General features: G+C 40.2%; 1 protein-coding gene across 5 annotated transcripts; it reads right to left on the bottom strand.

Moving 5' to 3' along the window:
• Positions 1–1716: 1716 nt before the first annotated feature.
• On the bottom strand, positions 1717–17063 carry LOC121249052 (DEAD-box ATP-dependent RNA helicase 14). 5 transcript variants are annotated; one of them, XM_041147702.1, is made up of 10 exons: positions 16881–17062; positions 7615–7806; positions 7449–7506; positions 6474–6629; positions 5507–5575; positions 4678–4947; positions 4146–4496; positions 3746–4023; positions 2819–3202; positions 1717–2443 (listed from the first exon to the last, which is right to left on the bottom strand). In XM_041147702.1, the coding sequence occupies exons 2-10, from the start codon at positions 7770–7772 to the stop codon at positions 2071–2073; spliced, it is 2097 nt and encodes a 698-aa protein (XP_041003636.1). In that variant the 5' UTR covers positions 7773–7806; positions 16881–17062; the 3' UTR covers positions 1717–2070. The 5 variants fall into 5 exon arrangements, with proteins under 5 accessions (XP_041003636.1, XP_041003638.1, XP_041003639.1 ...); XM_041147704.1 differs by having other exon boundaries at positions 7449–7497; XM_041147705.1 differs by having other exon boundaries at positions 7449–7497; positions 7615–7741; positions 16881–17061.
• Between the last annotated feature and the right edge of the window lie 331 nt (positions 17064–17394).

The following is a 17394-nucleotide window of genomic DNA, read 5'->3' as shown; positions in this document are numbered from 1 at the left end:
ACAATAACAATATTAAAAAATAATATTCGAATAATATTTTATTCAACTTTCAGCTAAAACCTTCTCATCTCATCTTACTATCCAAACCGCACCAATTTTAGTAACAGGCTAATTGAGAATATAATTATTTAGAAGACTGAAGACGTACTATAATATGTATATTATATATATTTATATATTTAATTCCAGCTTGTAACTATAATTATCTCTATTTTTGGCCAGGAGTAACTCAATTTAGCACTAGATCAACTTGCTAGTCACAAGTCAACTCCCGGAAGCGGATAAAAGTATTATTGCTTCAAGATAATTTCAGATGAAACTTGATAAGGATAAATCATGCGTTGAGATCACAGATTAGAGAGAGAGAGAGAGAGGGTAGGACACATGAGCTAGCTAGCAGGAATATTATCCATCCTGGTATTGTGGCGAAATGTAGTGCATGGAATACATGTGTACAAACTGAAAGAAAATTAGACAAAGAAGCTGCAAATAAGCCAGTACAGAAGGATGTCATCGCACGTTACAAGGTAGTGTGTGTGTGTGTATAGTGGCACCAATTTGGCCCTATTCTTGAAGTCTCAAGTGATAAACTTCAAAAGGCCATTTAAGTGTTTTGCTATTGTTACTTTATCCCGGCCATTTCGATTGCACTGGTTAGAGTTGCATTAATTAAAAGGGCCTGAAAATACCAGGAACTTCAAACATCTAAATTATAAAAGAAATAACATGGAGCAATAACGTGTTCCTGCTTAATTGCCCGAAGAGAGAATCAAGCTCGTTGGCTCTAAACGGTAGGCGCTGCGGGTTTTTATTAGATCGGTAGTTGTTAACGACTTACCGTTATATATACTGCAGTAAAAAATGACAGCAATTACATACGACATCAATTTTGAGAGGCCCAAGAATAAAAGAAAGAGAACGGTACAATGTTTCCTTCCGGTAGTACTCATAAAAAGTAGACAGAGACGCCGACGTTGCTGGAACATAGAAACTAGAAACAGTAGGTCGATCTTTAAGATTTAAGTAGGGAAACAAAGACATATTGAAAAGAAAGGATAAAGATGCTTAAATGTCATGATTATCCAGCAAGATGTATGGTGTTCATGACTGACTGACTGACAATTAATGCAGTGAAGCCAAAACAGATGATCATTCTAACCATCATGAGTTAGGAAAGCTGATTTGGAGTCTCCATACAATGCGAAAGGCATAGCTTCTTCTTGAATAGAATGCCATCAAAAGCTCTCCTAATCACATGCAATCTCTACAGCATAAGCAAAAAGAGAAGTGGATCAGTGAGTCAACTTGGTTGATGTGTAGGCTGTAACCCTCTCTCCAGACCGAGCGTAGTAGATCATTTATTTCAATATAAATCTGTTCTCAAGTCCAGTCTCGACTTTCTCGTGCATCAAGTAGGAATGTACGTAACTCTTTTCAAAGCATGAATGGCAGCGTGCTCTTCTTTTCTTTTCTTTTCTTTGTATTCCCCAAATTTCTTAATAAACTCACTTGTGGCCGGAAGAATAGCATCGGCAACATACCCTGTTTTTTCTAAGAGCGCCACCTCACACTACCATGCTAAGAATAAAAGATGGCACAGTCGCCCCGCCCCCACATGCGAATCCTTTTTTAACACTAGAAACAGCGAGAAATACAACAACATTCATTGGTTCGTGAGGTTTTAAATTCTCACAATGACTACGCCAGACCATGAAATAAGACAATAATAAATAACTATACCATTGAGTATTCAGGTCACCATGTTTACATCAAAACATTCGTTGTGTGGTGCTTATCCTTGCCCTTTCTTCCGTACCGAATACAAGAAACTATAGCTAATTACGTTGTCAAAGTTAAAAAAGGGATCCGGTTAAGTCTTTTAGCCCCCCCTCGAACTATTCTAAAGACAACCCAACAAAATTCAACTTTCACACCATTCTCGGCCTTGTTATAAGCACCTACTACTTGCCACTTGCAACACAAAACAAAAAGTTAAAAAGCGCAGAAGGCATGCTCGACCCGTTTTAACCCCAACTATAAGTATTGTTCAAGAGGAACGATGAGCACCTTCTACTTGTCAACCTCATCCTGAGGTATCAAGCCTTCCTCCTCTTCTTCTCCAAAATAAGAAGAGTGAGGTCCATTGGCAAATCCTCCGGCATCCTGCCCACCACCCGAGGATCTGCCCCACCCCTGTGGTGAACCCTTGGGTTCCCTTGCATTCCCACTGTTGTAAGGTGGCACACGCTGGTGTTGATGTGGTGGGGATGACCTCCCTCGTTCCATCATTGCCTGGTGAAAACTGCGCACTGGGGAGCGGTCACGACTACGGCTACGATCACGGTTCCAACCTTTACTGTGTTCACCCCAGGCAGAACCCTTGTTAGGGCTGGGGCTGCGACTGCGACCTCTATCTTGTCCATAGCTGTAACCACAATCATACCTGTCATACAAAAAGGTATGTCCAACCATTTACTCAGATAGTCAGATGCACAATATTATGGCTCGCAGAGAGAGATTTCTAAAACTGCCAAATTGGGAAAAAAATAAAGAACTTCCACTAAGTAATATGAAATCAAAATGCAGAAAGAAAAAACAACGTTAGAAGCAAGATGTTGGCAAGTCTGATTTATGCATATGATGAACCGATTAAAAATAAAAAAATATAAATCATGAACAGCATTGGTAGGCAGTGGTACCACATTAGAATGGAACGAGTTCATTTTGAAGAGGCACCAAACCAAACACACAAGTTCGTATAAATCAGCAGAAGTCAAAGATAACAAAAAACTTAAGAAGAAAAAAAAAGCCCTAATACCTCTCATGTGACTCGTGCTCATATCCACGGCCTCCACTTCTTTCTGGCTGTCCAGAAGAGGGAGGAGAAAATCCCCACCCACCTCTTCCAATATGACCTGAATCATTACGTCCACCGCGGCCCCCATCACGACCACTGAACCCAGAACCAGAACCCCAACGTCTTGACCTACCTATCCCACCACCACGGGATGCCAGTTCACGAATTTCAGGGGGGACTCGCTGATTTGCCCCTTCCAAAACTTTGATGAGATCCGAAGCATATTTGGCATCCTGGTCACCAAAGAATGTAAAAGCCAGACCTGTGGCACCTGCCCTCCCTGTCCTCCCAATCCTATGAACATAATCCTCCACTCCTGTAGGGAAATCATAGTTGATAACCACCCTGCGACAGAAATTATGAATGAAGTTGTTGCTTTGAATTTTCAAGTCAGAAAACAATGACACGGGAATGGACACTAGAGTTTATTTTCTGTATTGTTTCAAGTTAACTTGATCAAAAGCATCAGAAGACTATTCAAGAGGCACAAATTATTAATTACTGAGGCTGCATTATACAGCAGAAGCTGGCAGATGAACTGTAGATGAGGTTATTCAAGAAGTCTAAATCAACACATCAACTAGTTACTCCCACTGGTACTGTGTCAGCCCCAAAACAAACCTAACAAGAACGCATTTAATTCTCCAACCCTCAAAGTAATAACTATCATGCAAAATGATGCTATCAATTCAATTCCCATAATTGAGAACTTAGATACCATATACAAGCTATCAGGTAGAATGCAGGCTACGAGATCACTTTACCCTTGGGGGGTACATTCATAAATGACTTCAACCATGTAGTATGTCTAAAAGTCTTGCGTGCCAAAAATGAGGGGCCCAAACCCAAACAGAACATCAGTTCTAAAACATAGAGAAAGTGACCAACCTGATGTCCTTGACGTCCAGTCCTCGAGCAGCAACATCAGTGGCTACAAGAATTGGAGACCTACCATTTCGAAACTGACTCAACACATGATCCCTCTCACCCTGAGATTTGTCTCCATGAATGGCAGCAGCACCAAACTGGCGGGTAAGATTGTGGGCAAGTTGGTCACACATCTTCTTGGTCGAACAAAAGATGATAATCTTCGATCCTGGTTCTTGAGATCGCAGTATCTGCTCCAGTCGCTTGTGTTTCTCCATGGGTGCCAATACTTCAACATGCTGCAATTTGCCAACAAGCACTGAATAAGCAGACTTAACAGCCATAAAACTTCACGAAGCATAAAGAGAATACATACACAATGTGACATTAAAAAGCAGCAATCCTACAACAAAATTCACACCTGCGTGATGGACTTGTTCGCGACAAGCTCATTTACATTGCCAATGTTAACCTGAACAGGATTGACGAGCAGATCTGCTGCAATTTTCCGAACCTCCTTTGGCCATGTTGCTGTATACATGAGGGTTTGGCGGCGAGAAGGCACCTCCGTTACAATCTTCCTTATCTGAGGTTCAAAACCCATGTCGAGCATGCGATCAGCCTCATCAAGCACGAGGTAAGAAACTTGATGAAGGCTAATTCTCTTCATCTCCAGAATATCATTCAAGCGACCAGGGGTAGCAACCACTATATCTGATCCTCTATCTATATCTCTCAACTGGGGTCCCTTTGGAGCTCCTCCATATAAACACTGACAACAAAACATAAAAGCATCAGGAAAATACCATATGTCATGTATATAAGCCTCAGCAAACATGTTGGAAAAACCTTAATATTTATAATTTTAGCAAAAGTACTTGTACACAAACTACATAAATCAGAAAACATGTAAGATATATATAACATGAGTAACTGGATCTAGAGTAATATACCGTGCACAAAATTCTTGATGACTTTCCAAACTTCACAGCTTCATCTTGTATCTGTGTTGCCAACTCCCTAGTTGGCGACAAAACTAACACAGTTGGACCCAATTGAGGGTTGTTACGGCAGCGCTTGAGATGAATAAATCCCGGAATCAAGTAACCCAAGGTTTTCCCGGAACCGGTTTTGGCAATGGCCACTATGTCTCTACTTTGAAGAGCAATCGGCCATGATTGTGCCTGAATCGGAGTTGGGGCAGAGAACCCAGCATTGTGTACCTGGAACAAGCAAAAAATCCAGCAACCCCTGTGAGAGAGGTACTGGCTCCAGTATTTCTGGTTGATTTTTTCTTTTTGAACCTATAGAGGACTGGCTATTGGCAGAAGAAGCACCATCCCCCATTCGCAGGTGGTCAATGCTTGCTGATGCAAGCTAGAGCAGGAGGAGGCCTCTTCTTCCGGTCAGACTGAGTGGCAGACTGAATCATCAACAACGGCAGTCCTGACCACGAACTTGGATGATTTGGAAAGCCCTTCCCAAAAATTGGTCCACCAATAAGGGCGCTCCAATTTAAATGCAAACCCCCAACAAAGAGGGCACACAGCGTACGACATTAGCTCCTCCCAGGAGCAAATATCGCACCTGGGACAAAAAGTACAGATGGCAAAAGAAGATTAACATGAGCCTGAAACTCAGCATTGGACCTCCAGCAATGACAGGACGTTGCACAAGAAACACTCAGGATACATAGTTTAGCAGACTTACATGAAATCTTGGACCCAGTAACCCATAAAGACCCCCAAAAAAGAGGAACAAAAGAGAACTAGAAGTTCATACCTCTCTAAGAATCTCAGATGGAAAGCCAGTAGCTTCAAATGACGTAAAAGGTGGAGGCGCATTATCACCCTAAGGGGAAACAATTGAGGGAAAAACTTATATTGCCATAAAAGATCATACAATTAAAAAAAGTAAATAAAAATGCAACTATGGGCACCCAAATATTTCATGATTGGTAAGTATATAGATTTATGACCTACTATACTTCTCATTCTATACGCAATAGCAAGTTCCTTGTAAATTGCATGTTCAAAAGAACCCAATTTTACCATACAGCTGCTAACAAAGAGTAGGCCTTTTGCGTAGATTAATGAAGCTTCTTCATTACTTTACTTACATATAATATATGTATATATATAAGACAGCTTAACAGTTCATGGAATAACTTCAGTTTAGGACAAAACCAGTTAAGATGCATCAGATACTCGGACTTTGTTAGTCAGAGAAAACGTGGGTACTGTAACTTAGTTTTAATTTACATATTATCAACAACATAAATCAATCGCATATTCAGGCCCAACAAAACAATATTTTGGGACAATGAAACGAGAACAATATTCCCGACTAGTAAATTGCATAAAAAATTAATTAATTCTACTAAATTCTGACAGCAAATGAATTATCTCTTTAATCAAAGTGTCAACTGAGGATATTACTAATTCCCATACTAAGCCAAACATATATATGATAGCAAAAGAATCAGGTCTTTAAGCAAGCCACAAATCTTGTGAATTATTAATCCTGATATTTGCTTCTGCCTTCTCTTCAACACCCAATAGTAAGTACGAACTACACCTTTCATGCCTCATAGATAATCAAGCTAAAAGATATCATGTAAATAGCCATCCACCAACCATCCAAATTGGGGGAGGGGGGACAAATTCCAATTCATCCAGTCATTATGTCAAGCTCACTGAGATTTGAACATCATTGAGGTAATCCAGTGTATGAAGCTTTAAATACTTACAGTAACAGTTATTTCATGCCGGCGACGATAAGACTCTGCACAAAAACCAACTCCTACATCTGAAGCTCCATGTACTTGTGTAGAAGATCCACCAGGTCCAGCACCAAGTGTCCCATTTGCAGTATTACTGGAATGGACAGTTTCACCTCTTGTATTCTAATGCAAAATTAAGAACATGGCATTAGTCCCAACAGCAAAGATAAATCAAACTTCATCTACACTTGTAATAGTTTAAAACGAGGGGAGTGGGTCAGTTGATCCCTGCATTCCTACTTTCCATAACTAACGTTGCTGGTCCTTTTGAATTTGATTTGTCCACTTTTTAGGTTTCAAGATGTTATCTTACTCACTGTTATATCTTTCACTTCATCTGATTAAGAGACTTGGTTCCGTGTTTTCCATGTTTCATTTTCACATTCTATGAATAATTTTACTGACACTTTTATAAACTAATTGGTTATAAACTAACACTTTTTGTAATTAATTGTAATGGCATGAACTTTCATGAATTTCTTGTATCATTAGATTATCATGTATAGGTGATACTCTTGTGTATGTCCAATGTACTTGGACTTTTGTCTATTGTTATGAATAAAATTTTTAAAAAAAAAAAAATCTAATTGGAATCTTTTTCAGAAAATTGAACAGGAAGGCATTTTTTGCTTTCATCATAACCCAAAAAAGCTTTATTGGAATCTTTTCATAAAATGTGAACAGGAAGTTAATTTTTTGCTTTAATCATAACTCAAAAACTAGTCATGTATGTAGAGCCATGCCATGTATGTAGAGCCATGCGCTCACTCCAACCTCAAAGAACATGCAAGTGGACACGTTTCTTGCAACAGTGTATGGATATTTCAGACTCTACAGCCTCTAAAATGAGTATAGCATAATTATAATCCAAAAAAATCAAGACCTGCCAAGCCATGTAAGTACAGATGAAACAAGAATAAGTATCGCAAGTGAAGTCCAAACCTGCTGCATCCTTGACTCAACCTCGAGCTTTGACCCACCATTGCTGCCCCTGCCATAACTATCATTGTCATCAGGACTGTAGCCACAAAGCTGTCCTTGAGAAGATTGTTGAACTAATACAGAAGAACTAATAGGAACTGAAGATGACTTTGGTGGAGGAACTGACCCTGTAGGCTTCTCATATTGAGTGACATTCGTCTCAGGATTCCAAAAGTAAAGGTACCCAGTTTTACCATCAACAAGGCCTCTCCATGGTTTGGGGAGCGTGGGGTCCTCAGGTGCATATCGTGGACCTGTGGAAGAGATGGTCACAGTGGCAGCCATTGCAAGTGAATCGCCAAAACAATCCGACACAAATCTACAGCACAGAATATGTTTTAAGTTATAAACAGAGTAAAGCCAACAAAATAATCCAACATACAAGTCCTAAATCCCTAGGACAATTTTTTTTTTTTTTAATAAATAAACTATTGTATTAATAAGAATAGATATAGTCCAAGTACACAAGATGATATACAAGAGGTAACAACTATTTAAAAAGAAGAAATGGAAACAAGAAATTCATGAAAATCAAGGCCACTAAAAACTACAGTTGTCCTCAATGTCCGGTCATCTCTCTCCGTACACTTATAAGTTTTCTCTTTGTACACTTATAACTGTTTTGTAAACCCGTACCACGTCACCAATGGTGGTTGTGGGCTCTTGACGGTGGGATATCTGGTACCGTTGTAAGGAAATGATTTCCTTTAGTTGTTTAGCTATCGAATCGAAAGTGTTTGAGGTGAGAAGAGATGGGTGTTATGTGTGCATTACGGAGAAAGGGTGGAAAGGTGTGAGTTGTTTGAGGCAAGGGTTAGACACCATCCGATGGGTGGTAAATACGTTGGAAGAATGTCTGAAGACTGGGAGCAAAAGGTACTACTCTACTCATCAAGAAGGTGACAGAGGCTTCATTGCCCAACGTTGCTCAAATCCTCGTGGTTCCAACATGGCTTTGGTGGAGTATGGTGGGGGAGGTCGCCGGAGTTTGATTTTTATACCTGGGGATAGGGCTGGAATCGGGTGGAGGAAGCTGGCAACGGTGTTGAAGGATATGGGTAGAGAAGGTGGTCGGGGAGAAACTCACCATCAACGATGGCGGTAGCCTTGTCGTCGAGGTCATACAAGGAGGCCTTGGAGATACCTCGAGCTGCGCAGTAACTTGTTATGGCAGACCTGCAAAAAGCAGGAGGTGCGCCCTTTTCGATAACTGTCCAGAGCGAGGGGGAGTTGGCAAGGGGATGGATGGGCAAAAAAGAGGCAAGGCTTTTGTAGGAGTTGCGTGATATGTAGAGCTCGCTGGGTGAGTAGCTGATAAAGTTCTAAGTCTAATACAGTGCGTTAAGGGTAATGGTGCGGTGGGTTTGGGCTTGGGTGGTGAAATAGGTTAATATGAAATGAAGGGAGGGCTGGAGTCGTTGGGTGTAGGTAAAGGGCCTAAAGGGAAGGGCCGGGCCAGCCTTGGTAATGCGCTTCAGCCTAAGGAGAGGCCTGCTCAGCATCAGCACGTTGGTGGCCCACTCTGGAGGAAGAAGTACCAACACGCTGGTGGCCTGTCGACCGCCGCCGCCGCCGACGAAGCCTCAAACGACCTCGCTAAGGTCGCAGAAGCTCTGATGGAGGTCCCACCGCCAGAGGTAGTACCATCAGAGCTTGGAGGAGTGATTTCTACCGTCTCTCTCGCTCACGATGCCCCGGTAACTGCATAGACCATCTCAACGAAGGTTGCCGACGCACAGACAACCGCGCCGAGGTCAGAGGAGACAGAAAGCTATACTCATTTTAGAGTCGATGGTTCCATCTCAGGCACAAAAAGTCCCAACAGTTTCTGAGGAAGTGTCAGGAGGGTTAGAGGTGGTGTCCTATGTGCCGGCAATGGAGGAAGGGGAAATAATGGAAAACTTTGTGGGAAAAAAAGTCTTGTTGGCTCCTGTTGGAAAGGAGATAAGTCTAGTGGATGAGGTTAATAGTTTGTTGAAGCATTTCTTGAATTTTGAGGGCAGCAGACATCGGGAGGTGTATGCAGATAGTGATGAGGAGATGGGGAGTCCGTTACCCCTATAGATGCTTCCCCCTCAGATTGCACCAGCATTAGAATGGGTGTTAAAAAAAGTGGAGGAGCTTTAAGATTGGGTGATACTATCCTGTGATGGCTATGAAGAACAATTCATGACTCTCCTAGTAGCCATTGAAGCTGGTCGTTCCACGGCTATGAAGTCAGCTGTTAGAAAGGAGTGAGTTGAAATGACTGTAATGCTCTATTAACTATGACCATAAGGAGGGAACTTCGGGGAGAGACAAAGCAAAAGGGAGGGACTCTACCTTTGTTAATGAAGCCTAAAATACTGTCTTGAAATGTAAGAGGGATCAATGACGTGAATAAACGTCTTCACATTAGATCTCTTCTCCGTAACTGAAAAATTGACATTGTTTGCTTACAAGAGACTAAGTTGAGTGGTATTGATAGAAACATAATTCGGAGGTGTGTTGGTGATGTGAGATAAGAGAGTGGTGGAGATGGTAGAGGATTGTATCGGGTCTTTTTCAATGGCTGTAACTTTTAGGAATATTGAGGATGGGTGGAGGTGGGCTTTTGCGAGTGTGTACCCAATGTGGATAGCGATAGAAGCTCTTTGTGGGAAGAATTGGTGGATCTGTATTCTTTATGGTATTTACCTTGAATTTTTTGTGGTGATTTCAACATTATTCGGTTCCCCAGTGAAAGGGCGGGGCCATCTAAGTCAACAAGAGCAATGGGAGACTTCTCAGAGTTGATTTTTATTTGAATCTTGTGGATCTTCCTTTGGTGTTTTTTTTTTTTTGGGGGGGGGGGGGGGGGGGGGGGGGGGGGGGGGGGGGGGGAGGGGGGTTTACTTGGTCCAATAGTCGAGGGTGGTCAAGGTTGGATAGATTTCTAGTCTTTTCTTCGTGAGAGACGCACTTTCCAGATCTATGTCAGAAAAGGTTGTCACGGGTATGTTTTGATCATTTTCCAATTTTACTTGATTGTGGTGTCATTCATGGGGGTAGGCGTCCTTTCAAATTTGAGAATATGTGGTTGGAAGTTAAAGGATTTGTGGAGAAGGTAAGGGCTTGGTGGGAAGCTTATTCTTTTGATGGTACCCCTAGTTTCATAGTGGCGGGCAAACTTAAAGCTTTAAATGCTGATTTAAAGAAGTGAAATGAAGAAGTATTTAGACACATAGAAGTGAAAAAAAAATATTCTTTGGGATGAGTTGCAAGCATTAGAGGAATGGGATGTTAATGAGGATTCTTTGTTAAGAAAGAATGTGGTGGTGACCAAAATTGAGAAAGTTTTGTTGATGGAAGAAATATCTTGGAGGCAAAAATTAAGGGTGCTTTGGTTGAAGATAAATGCACTAAGTTCTTTCACAAGGTAGTCAATTCTCATAGGCATAACAACACTATTGAAGTCCTCCATTCAGGTTCAAATGTATTACATTCTCCCGAAGAGATCCAAGATTATATAGTGCAATAATACGATGATCTCCTAGCTGAAAAAGTAGAATGGTGCCCCAAACTTGACGGTTTAATTTTTGACCAGTTGGATTCGGATGTAGCAAGTTGGTTGGAGAGGCCGTTTGTTGAAGAGGAGGTGCATCTAGTGGTAAGAGGCATGTGCAAAGATAAAGCACTCAGGCCCAGATTGTTTTTCTATGGCTTTCTTTGGAAAGTGTTGGGATATAGTGAAGGAGAAAGTGATGCAGATTTTCCATGCTTTTCATTCTAATCTTAAGTTTGAGAAGTCATTAAACGCTACTTTCATTGCTCTTATCCCAAAGATAGTTGGTGCTCACGATTTGAAAGACTTTTGGCCTATTAGCTTGGTAGGTGGGATTTACAAAATCATATCAAAGGTGTTAACTAATCATATGAGTTTGGTGACTCATTTCCAAACTTCAAAATGCTTTCATTCAGGGTCGGCAAATTTTGTATTCAGTTTTGATAGCAAATGAGTGTTTGGACAGCCGGTTAAGGGAAGGTATTCCGGGGGTCCTTTGCAAGCTAGACATGGAAAATGTTTATGACCATGTCTGTTGGGACTTCCTATTTTATATGCTTAGAAGATGTGGTTTTGGGGATAGGTGGTGTGAATGGATTAAACATTGTGTTTCGACCGCTCAGTTTTCGATTTTAGTCAATGAAAAATCCTATGATTTTTTTCAGACTTCGAGGGGTTTGCGACTAGGGGATCCGCTATCACCTTTCCTCTTTGTTTTAGTAATTGAGGCATTGAGTCACATGGTGGAGGCTGCCGTAAGGGGGGTAATTCTTGCTGGTTTTCGGTGGGCAACAATAGTAATTGTATTAATTCCATTTCTCACTTACTATTCGCGGATAATACACTCATTTTTTGTGATGCTGTTAGTGACCAGATTCAAGCTCTAAGGGCGGTTTTGTTGTGCTTTGAAGCTGTTTCGAGACTCAAGGTGAACTTGGGGAAGTCGGAGTTGGTACCGGTGAGGGATGTGAGTAATATTGCTTCTCTAGCAGAGTTGTTGGGCTGTAAAATTGCTTCTCTTCTTATGAAATATCTTAAACTTCCATTGGGGGCATCATTCAAAGCAAAGAGTATTTGGGATAGGATGGTAGAGAAGATTGAAAAAAGATTATTGGGGTGGAAGCAGCTATATCTATCAAAAGGGGAGAGATTAACACTTATCAAAAGCACCCTTTACAACCTTCCCACTTACTATATTCCTCTCTTCCCATTACTGGTGGGTGTGGCAAACCGAATCGAAAAGTTGTTTAGAGCTTTCTTGTGGGGTGACATGGGGAAGGAAATTAAATTCCACCATGTAAGTTGGCAAAGGGTGAGTTCTCTGATTGCGAATGGTGGATTAGAGAAGCAAAATTTGAGCATTTTTAACAAGGCACTCTTAAAAAAGTGGTTGTGGAGGTATCAAATGGAATGAAACGCGTTGTGAAGAGAGGTTATTAATCACAAGTATGGTAGTGTTTGGGAGGGATAGTATTCTAAGGAGAGTAGGGAGTCTTATGAAGTAAGCCTATGGAAATTTATTCGAAAATGGTGGAACACTTTTGAAAAAACATGTTAAGTTTGAGGTGGGTGATGGAGCAAGAACCTGCTTTTGGTTCGATGCTTGGAGTGGGGAAAACCCTCTTTCCAATGTTTTTCCAGTTGTATTTAACTTGGCTGGAAATCAACAAGCTGCAGTTCCAGAATTGTTGTATCGTGCAAATGGGACGGTAACTTGGAATGTCACTTTTACAATAAATGCTCACGATTGGGAACTTGGTAAGATGGCAGATTTTTATAGCTACTTGTATTCAGCAAAGTTAGGAGGCAATGAGGGTGACCGTATGTTGTGGATTCACACAGGAAGAAAAAATTTTACAGTTAAATCTTTTTACAAGGCTTTGACAGTCCAACAGCCCACATTCTTTCCGTGGAAGAGCATTTGGAAGGTTTTAGTGCCGTCTAAAGTTGCGTTTTTTACTTGAATAACTGCACTTGGAAAAATTTTGACCGTTGATAATCTAAGGAGGCGAGGTATGGTGGCCACAGAGTGGTGCTATGTGTACAAAAGGAATAGGGAATCAATAGATCATTTGCTTTTACATTGTGAGGTGGCTGGGGAGTTATGGGCTACTATCTTTAATAGAGCCTAGCTGAGTTGGGTAATGCCTAAGAATGTGATGGAACTACTAGCATGCTGGAACAGGAGGCATAATAACACTCAACTGGTAGCAGTGTGGCTAATGATACCTTTATGTTTAAAATATGGTCAGAAATGAATGATAGGTGTTTTAACAACAATGAGCATGCAATGGGGAAAATCTGGAATTCTTTTATATTCTCTCTTTTACAGTTGTAATCTGCTATTGTATTGAAGGGTTGGAATGTCCATGAGTTTCTATCTTCTTTTCAACTCACTAGAATGTAATTAGGTGTCACACTTTGTATACTTCATGTGTACTTTGGCATTGCCTAGTTTCATTCTATTCAATAAAAATTCTTACTTGTAAAAAATAAAATAAAAATTACCCACTAGCACCAATTCTAATTAGTCGAAATTCACTTTCAAACCTAATGCCGCTTCAAAACAAAGTAGAAATGCCCTCAATGCCCAAATCTGATTTTGTTCTGCCTTACAAAATATTAGTTTATCATCTACAAACAGCAAGTGAGAAATGTTAGAGCCCCTATTGGCGTCACCAATCGAGAATTCAGCCATAAAGCCACTGTTAACCAAGGCGAAGATCATTCTGCTTAATGCCTCCATAACAATGACAAAAATGAGTGAGAATAAAGAATCTCCTTGTCTTAGACCTCGAAAGTCGTTAAAGAAACCAATTGAACTACCATTCACAAAGACTGAAAACTTCACCGTTGAAATGCACCTCCCAAGCAAGTAAAGTAGGAACTCCCAATTGACATGATCATAGGCCTTCTCAATATCCAACTTGCATAGGATCCCCATATTGCCATATCCATGATGGCCCCAGATCCTCTCCCTCGTCATTCCCGGACTCTAGAAATAACACATGGGATACATCCAAAGGCTGTCACCAGAAAAGATGCCACCTATAGCTCAAGATAGGGCTCTCCCCCACTGACCATCGGCCTTGTCTGCCCTTGTTGGGCCAAAGATCGAAAACTTAGCAATGCTACATCAATGGGAAACATTTTTGGTTCTGCCGGCGTTGACACTACCACTGTCGTCTCCACTAGATGGGCCACCGTTGAAGGTTTCTCAACCTAGAGCAAGGCTACCAAGATCTTTTTCGGCAAGATTGGTTGTCTCCCACTACTGGAAGGCCTAGCCTCACCCCCTCCCCCTCGATTCTCCACACGAGTTGGACTCATACCTTTGCTTTGCCTTTATTTTGTCCCATGGGCTAAGGCCCAGAGGAGCGGCCTATGTCCTTTTCCCTTACTATCAGCTGCCACCCACATGAATAAGGCCCACAATTTTCTCAATATGTCCCACGTGTTGGAGCCCAAGTGACCAGCCCATGCCCTTTCCACTTGCTTTTGGCCTATTTATCTTATCAGGCCCGATAGTCTTATGGACCGCGTAGCCCAAGCCCACATCGTCTTCTTCCTCAACACACCGTATCAATGCATCAACTTGCTCTTGCAGTGCAACCAACTGTGATTTCATTTCTTGCAAAGTACTGTGCATGCACACCACCTTCTGTCAGACCAACAAAGGACCAACCATCGCCACCCTTCCTCTATGCACATACCGTACCAGTAGTTTGAGGAGCCATTTCGGTCTCTTGGCCGTTATTATGTCTCACAGCAGCTCTACACTAGAGCTGAGCTATCCCACCATCAATAGCTCCGCCACTAAACTGCTCCCTGAACTTCACCGAGGACGTCGCCTACACATGTGCCTCCCTGTAAGAACAATTTTGCATTCAAATCCCCACCACCAGCAACCTCTGCAATACCCCACCTCTATTGCGGTTCACAACTTCCTTCTTCAATATGGCCTCCGTCAGCACAGCTGCCATCCTCCTCCATCCCTTCTCTTCCATTTCTTCTGGTATGAAGATGAAGTTTCTTTTTCCACCCCCACCATATTCAACTAGTGCCATGAATAGGCCGCAGGCATTTGAGCACCTCTGCACTATGAAACTTCTAGCACCCTCCCTTGTCGTGGTGTAGAAGTCCTTCGTCCCACCCCTCAGACAATCATCCAATGTTCTGATAAACCAATGCACCAATACAATCCCAAGTCTCATCTCCTTCACTACCTTTCAGCTCCTCTCTGTTATAAGTAAGGAGCCTCCAATCCTTCATCAACATAAAAACTTTCAATTCTATAACTATTTGCTTGGAAAATAAGATGAGATGAAAATTTTGTAAATAGTAATAAGATGGTTTATGAATAATAGTAAGATAGTTTGAGTTAAGTATTTATTGGATTTTAAGAAATAAGAGAGAAACGGTTAAATAAAAAAATATTATAAAGTTAAAATATTGTTAGAATATAATTTTTTAATATAATTTTTATTTTGAAATTTGAAAATGTTGAATTTTTTTTTTTTTATTTGAAAATTTGTGAAAGTTGTAATGATTAGTTTGAAAATGTTTGTATTTGAATAATGTTTCGGATGGGATGATATATGTTTCCAAACATCCCCTAACTCACCTACAACTCTTTGCTCAACCGTAAAACTCACAGTTGGTATATACTAGCTGCACAACAACTGTTGCAACCTCGAGAATCGTAAAAGGAAAAGAAAACAATTGAGAGATGGGATAAATAGACCAAAAAATTACGAATCATGTAATATAGAGAACGCATGTCTACCATACCTAAATCCCGAGTTGAGTGGTTTGCTTTGATTAATAATATATGATCCCAAAAAATCTAATACCCTCTCATCCACTTTCTAAGGAAAAATACAACGCGTGATTAACAAAAATAAAATCACTCTCAAGGAATCCTAGCTCATAACGAACAAAAAAAATCATAGAACACCCAAACCCAAGAATTTTCCCTACACTCCGGCCTTGTTTGTGTAACAAGATATTCTCAAATATTTCATTCTCAAACATCATTCAAATACAACACTTTTGAATTTCAAATCTTCAATTTTTTATCTAATCATTACCTATTATCCAAATACAAAACCTAATACAACTTTCTCGAACTTCCAAAAAAAAAAACTTTCAAATTTCAAATCAAAAATTATATTTAAACAATTTTTTAATTTTATAATATTTTTATTCAACTTTTTATCTCTTCATTTCCAAAACCAAATAAAAAATTTTAATTCAAAACATTTCACTTCTATTTACAAACCATTTTACGACTATTCTAAAATATTCAAAATGCCTGTTTGGAAATACAATTGTTCTCAAATATTCTCATACTACTTTATTACTATCCACAAACTACTTACTACTATTCACAAACTATTTCAGTACTATTCATAGATAATATAAGATACTCTTATCATTACGGAGCTAAGTGTCGAAACGAGCCCTCAGTTCATTCAGGCTGAAAAAATATGTTGTGTAAAATTCAAACTTACGGACAAGTTCATACCCTCGCAACGACACAGTAATCGAGCTCCAAAACTTCGTTTGACTCCCGAGAAAACCAACGAAATGAACACGAGAACAGAAGCCAAAACAAGCTCCGATTTACCATCAAAATAATATTACCGAACTGCATTACTCTAAAAAATAAGGTTGATAAAAATCCGTAAACAAAAATTTACAAATTCTTCGTGTCCAAGTAACCAGGCAGAGCTTTGAGAAAGCACCAAATCGCACCCACTAAAACCCTAGATTTAATTCCCCTGTATCACGTTGATGACTCATACATTAAACAAAATTGGCACTCAGATCTGACAATTTCTGAAAGAAAAAAGAAATATGACTTGTACCTGACGACTGACGACGGTCAGATGTGATTTGAATAGCGAGAAATGGAGGGAGTATCTGAGGTGCCCTTCCTTATCTCTCTCAATGTGTTTAGCTGTATATCGCTCAGAGAGAGAAGCAAGCTTCCGAAGGGCGATAAGCGCGTACAAGAAGTAGGAAGCAAATCACGGAACCATCAACCAAGCATGTGTATTTATAGTATTCTCAGTCTCAGGCATTTGAAGGAAAGTGAGCATGGCGTTGTATTGGGTTGGGTTAGTTTGTGACCATGGTTAGGAACTTAGGGTTGGCCTTTTGACCATGGTTTAAAGTCTCGCCATTTAATTCAGAAAAGTTTTATTTCTCAGCCGATGTTAATAACATTTAATAAAATAATTACATTATATAATTTTATTTAAAATATAAATTTTAAGATTCAAATATTACAAATCAAATCTTACTATTTAAGTGTTGTGAATTATATATTTTACACACCGACTTAATAATAAAATAACTCTTTACTTCTATTTTTATCTT

This window comes from Juglans microcarpa x Juglans regia, chromosome 2D (assembly GCF_004785595.1).
Source record: "Juglans microcarpa x Juglans regia isolate MS1-56 chromosome 2D, Jm3101_v1.0, whole genome shotgun sequence".
NCBI lineage: Eukaryota > Viridiplantae > Streptophyta > Magnoliopsida > Fagales > Juglandaceae > Juglans > Juglans microcarpa x Juglans regia.
The sequence above is the reverse complement of the archived record's forward strand: the minus strand, read 5'-3'. Positions and strand labels throughout refer to the sequence as shown.

Bases quoted from the DNA above. Each gene is read 5' to 3' on its own strand.
- LOC121249052 (XM_041147700.1), bottom strand. From the start codon at position 7,772: ATGGCTGCCACTGTGACCATCTCTTCCACAGGTCCACGATATGCACCT. The intron at 4,948-5,506 runs GTATGAACTTCT...TGCTTGTTCCAG, and splicing joins CATCTGAGATTCTTAGAGAG to GTACACAATGCTGGGTTCTC. The intron at 4,024-4,145 runs GTGTGAATTTTG...GGCAAATTGCAG, and splicing joins CGAACAAGTCCATCACGCAG to CATGTTGAAGTATTGGCACC.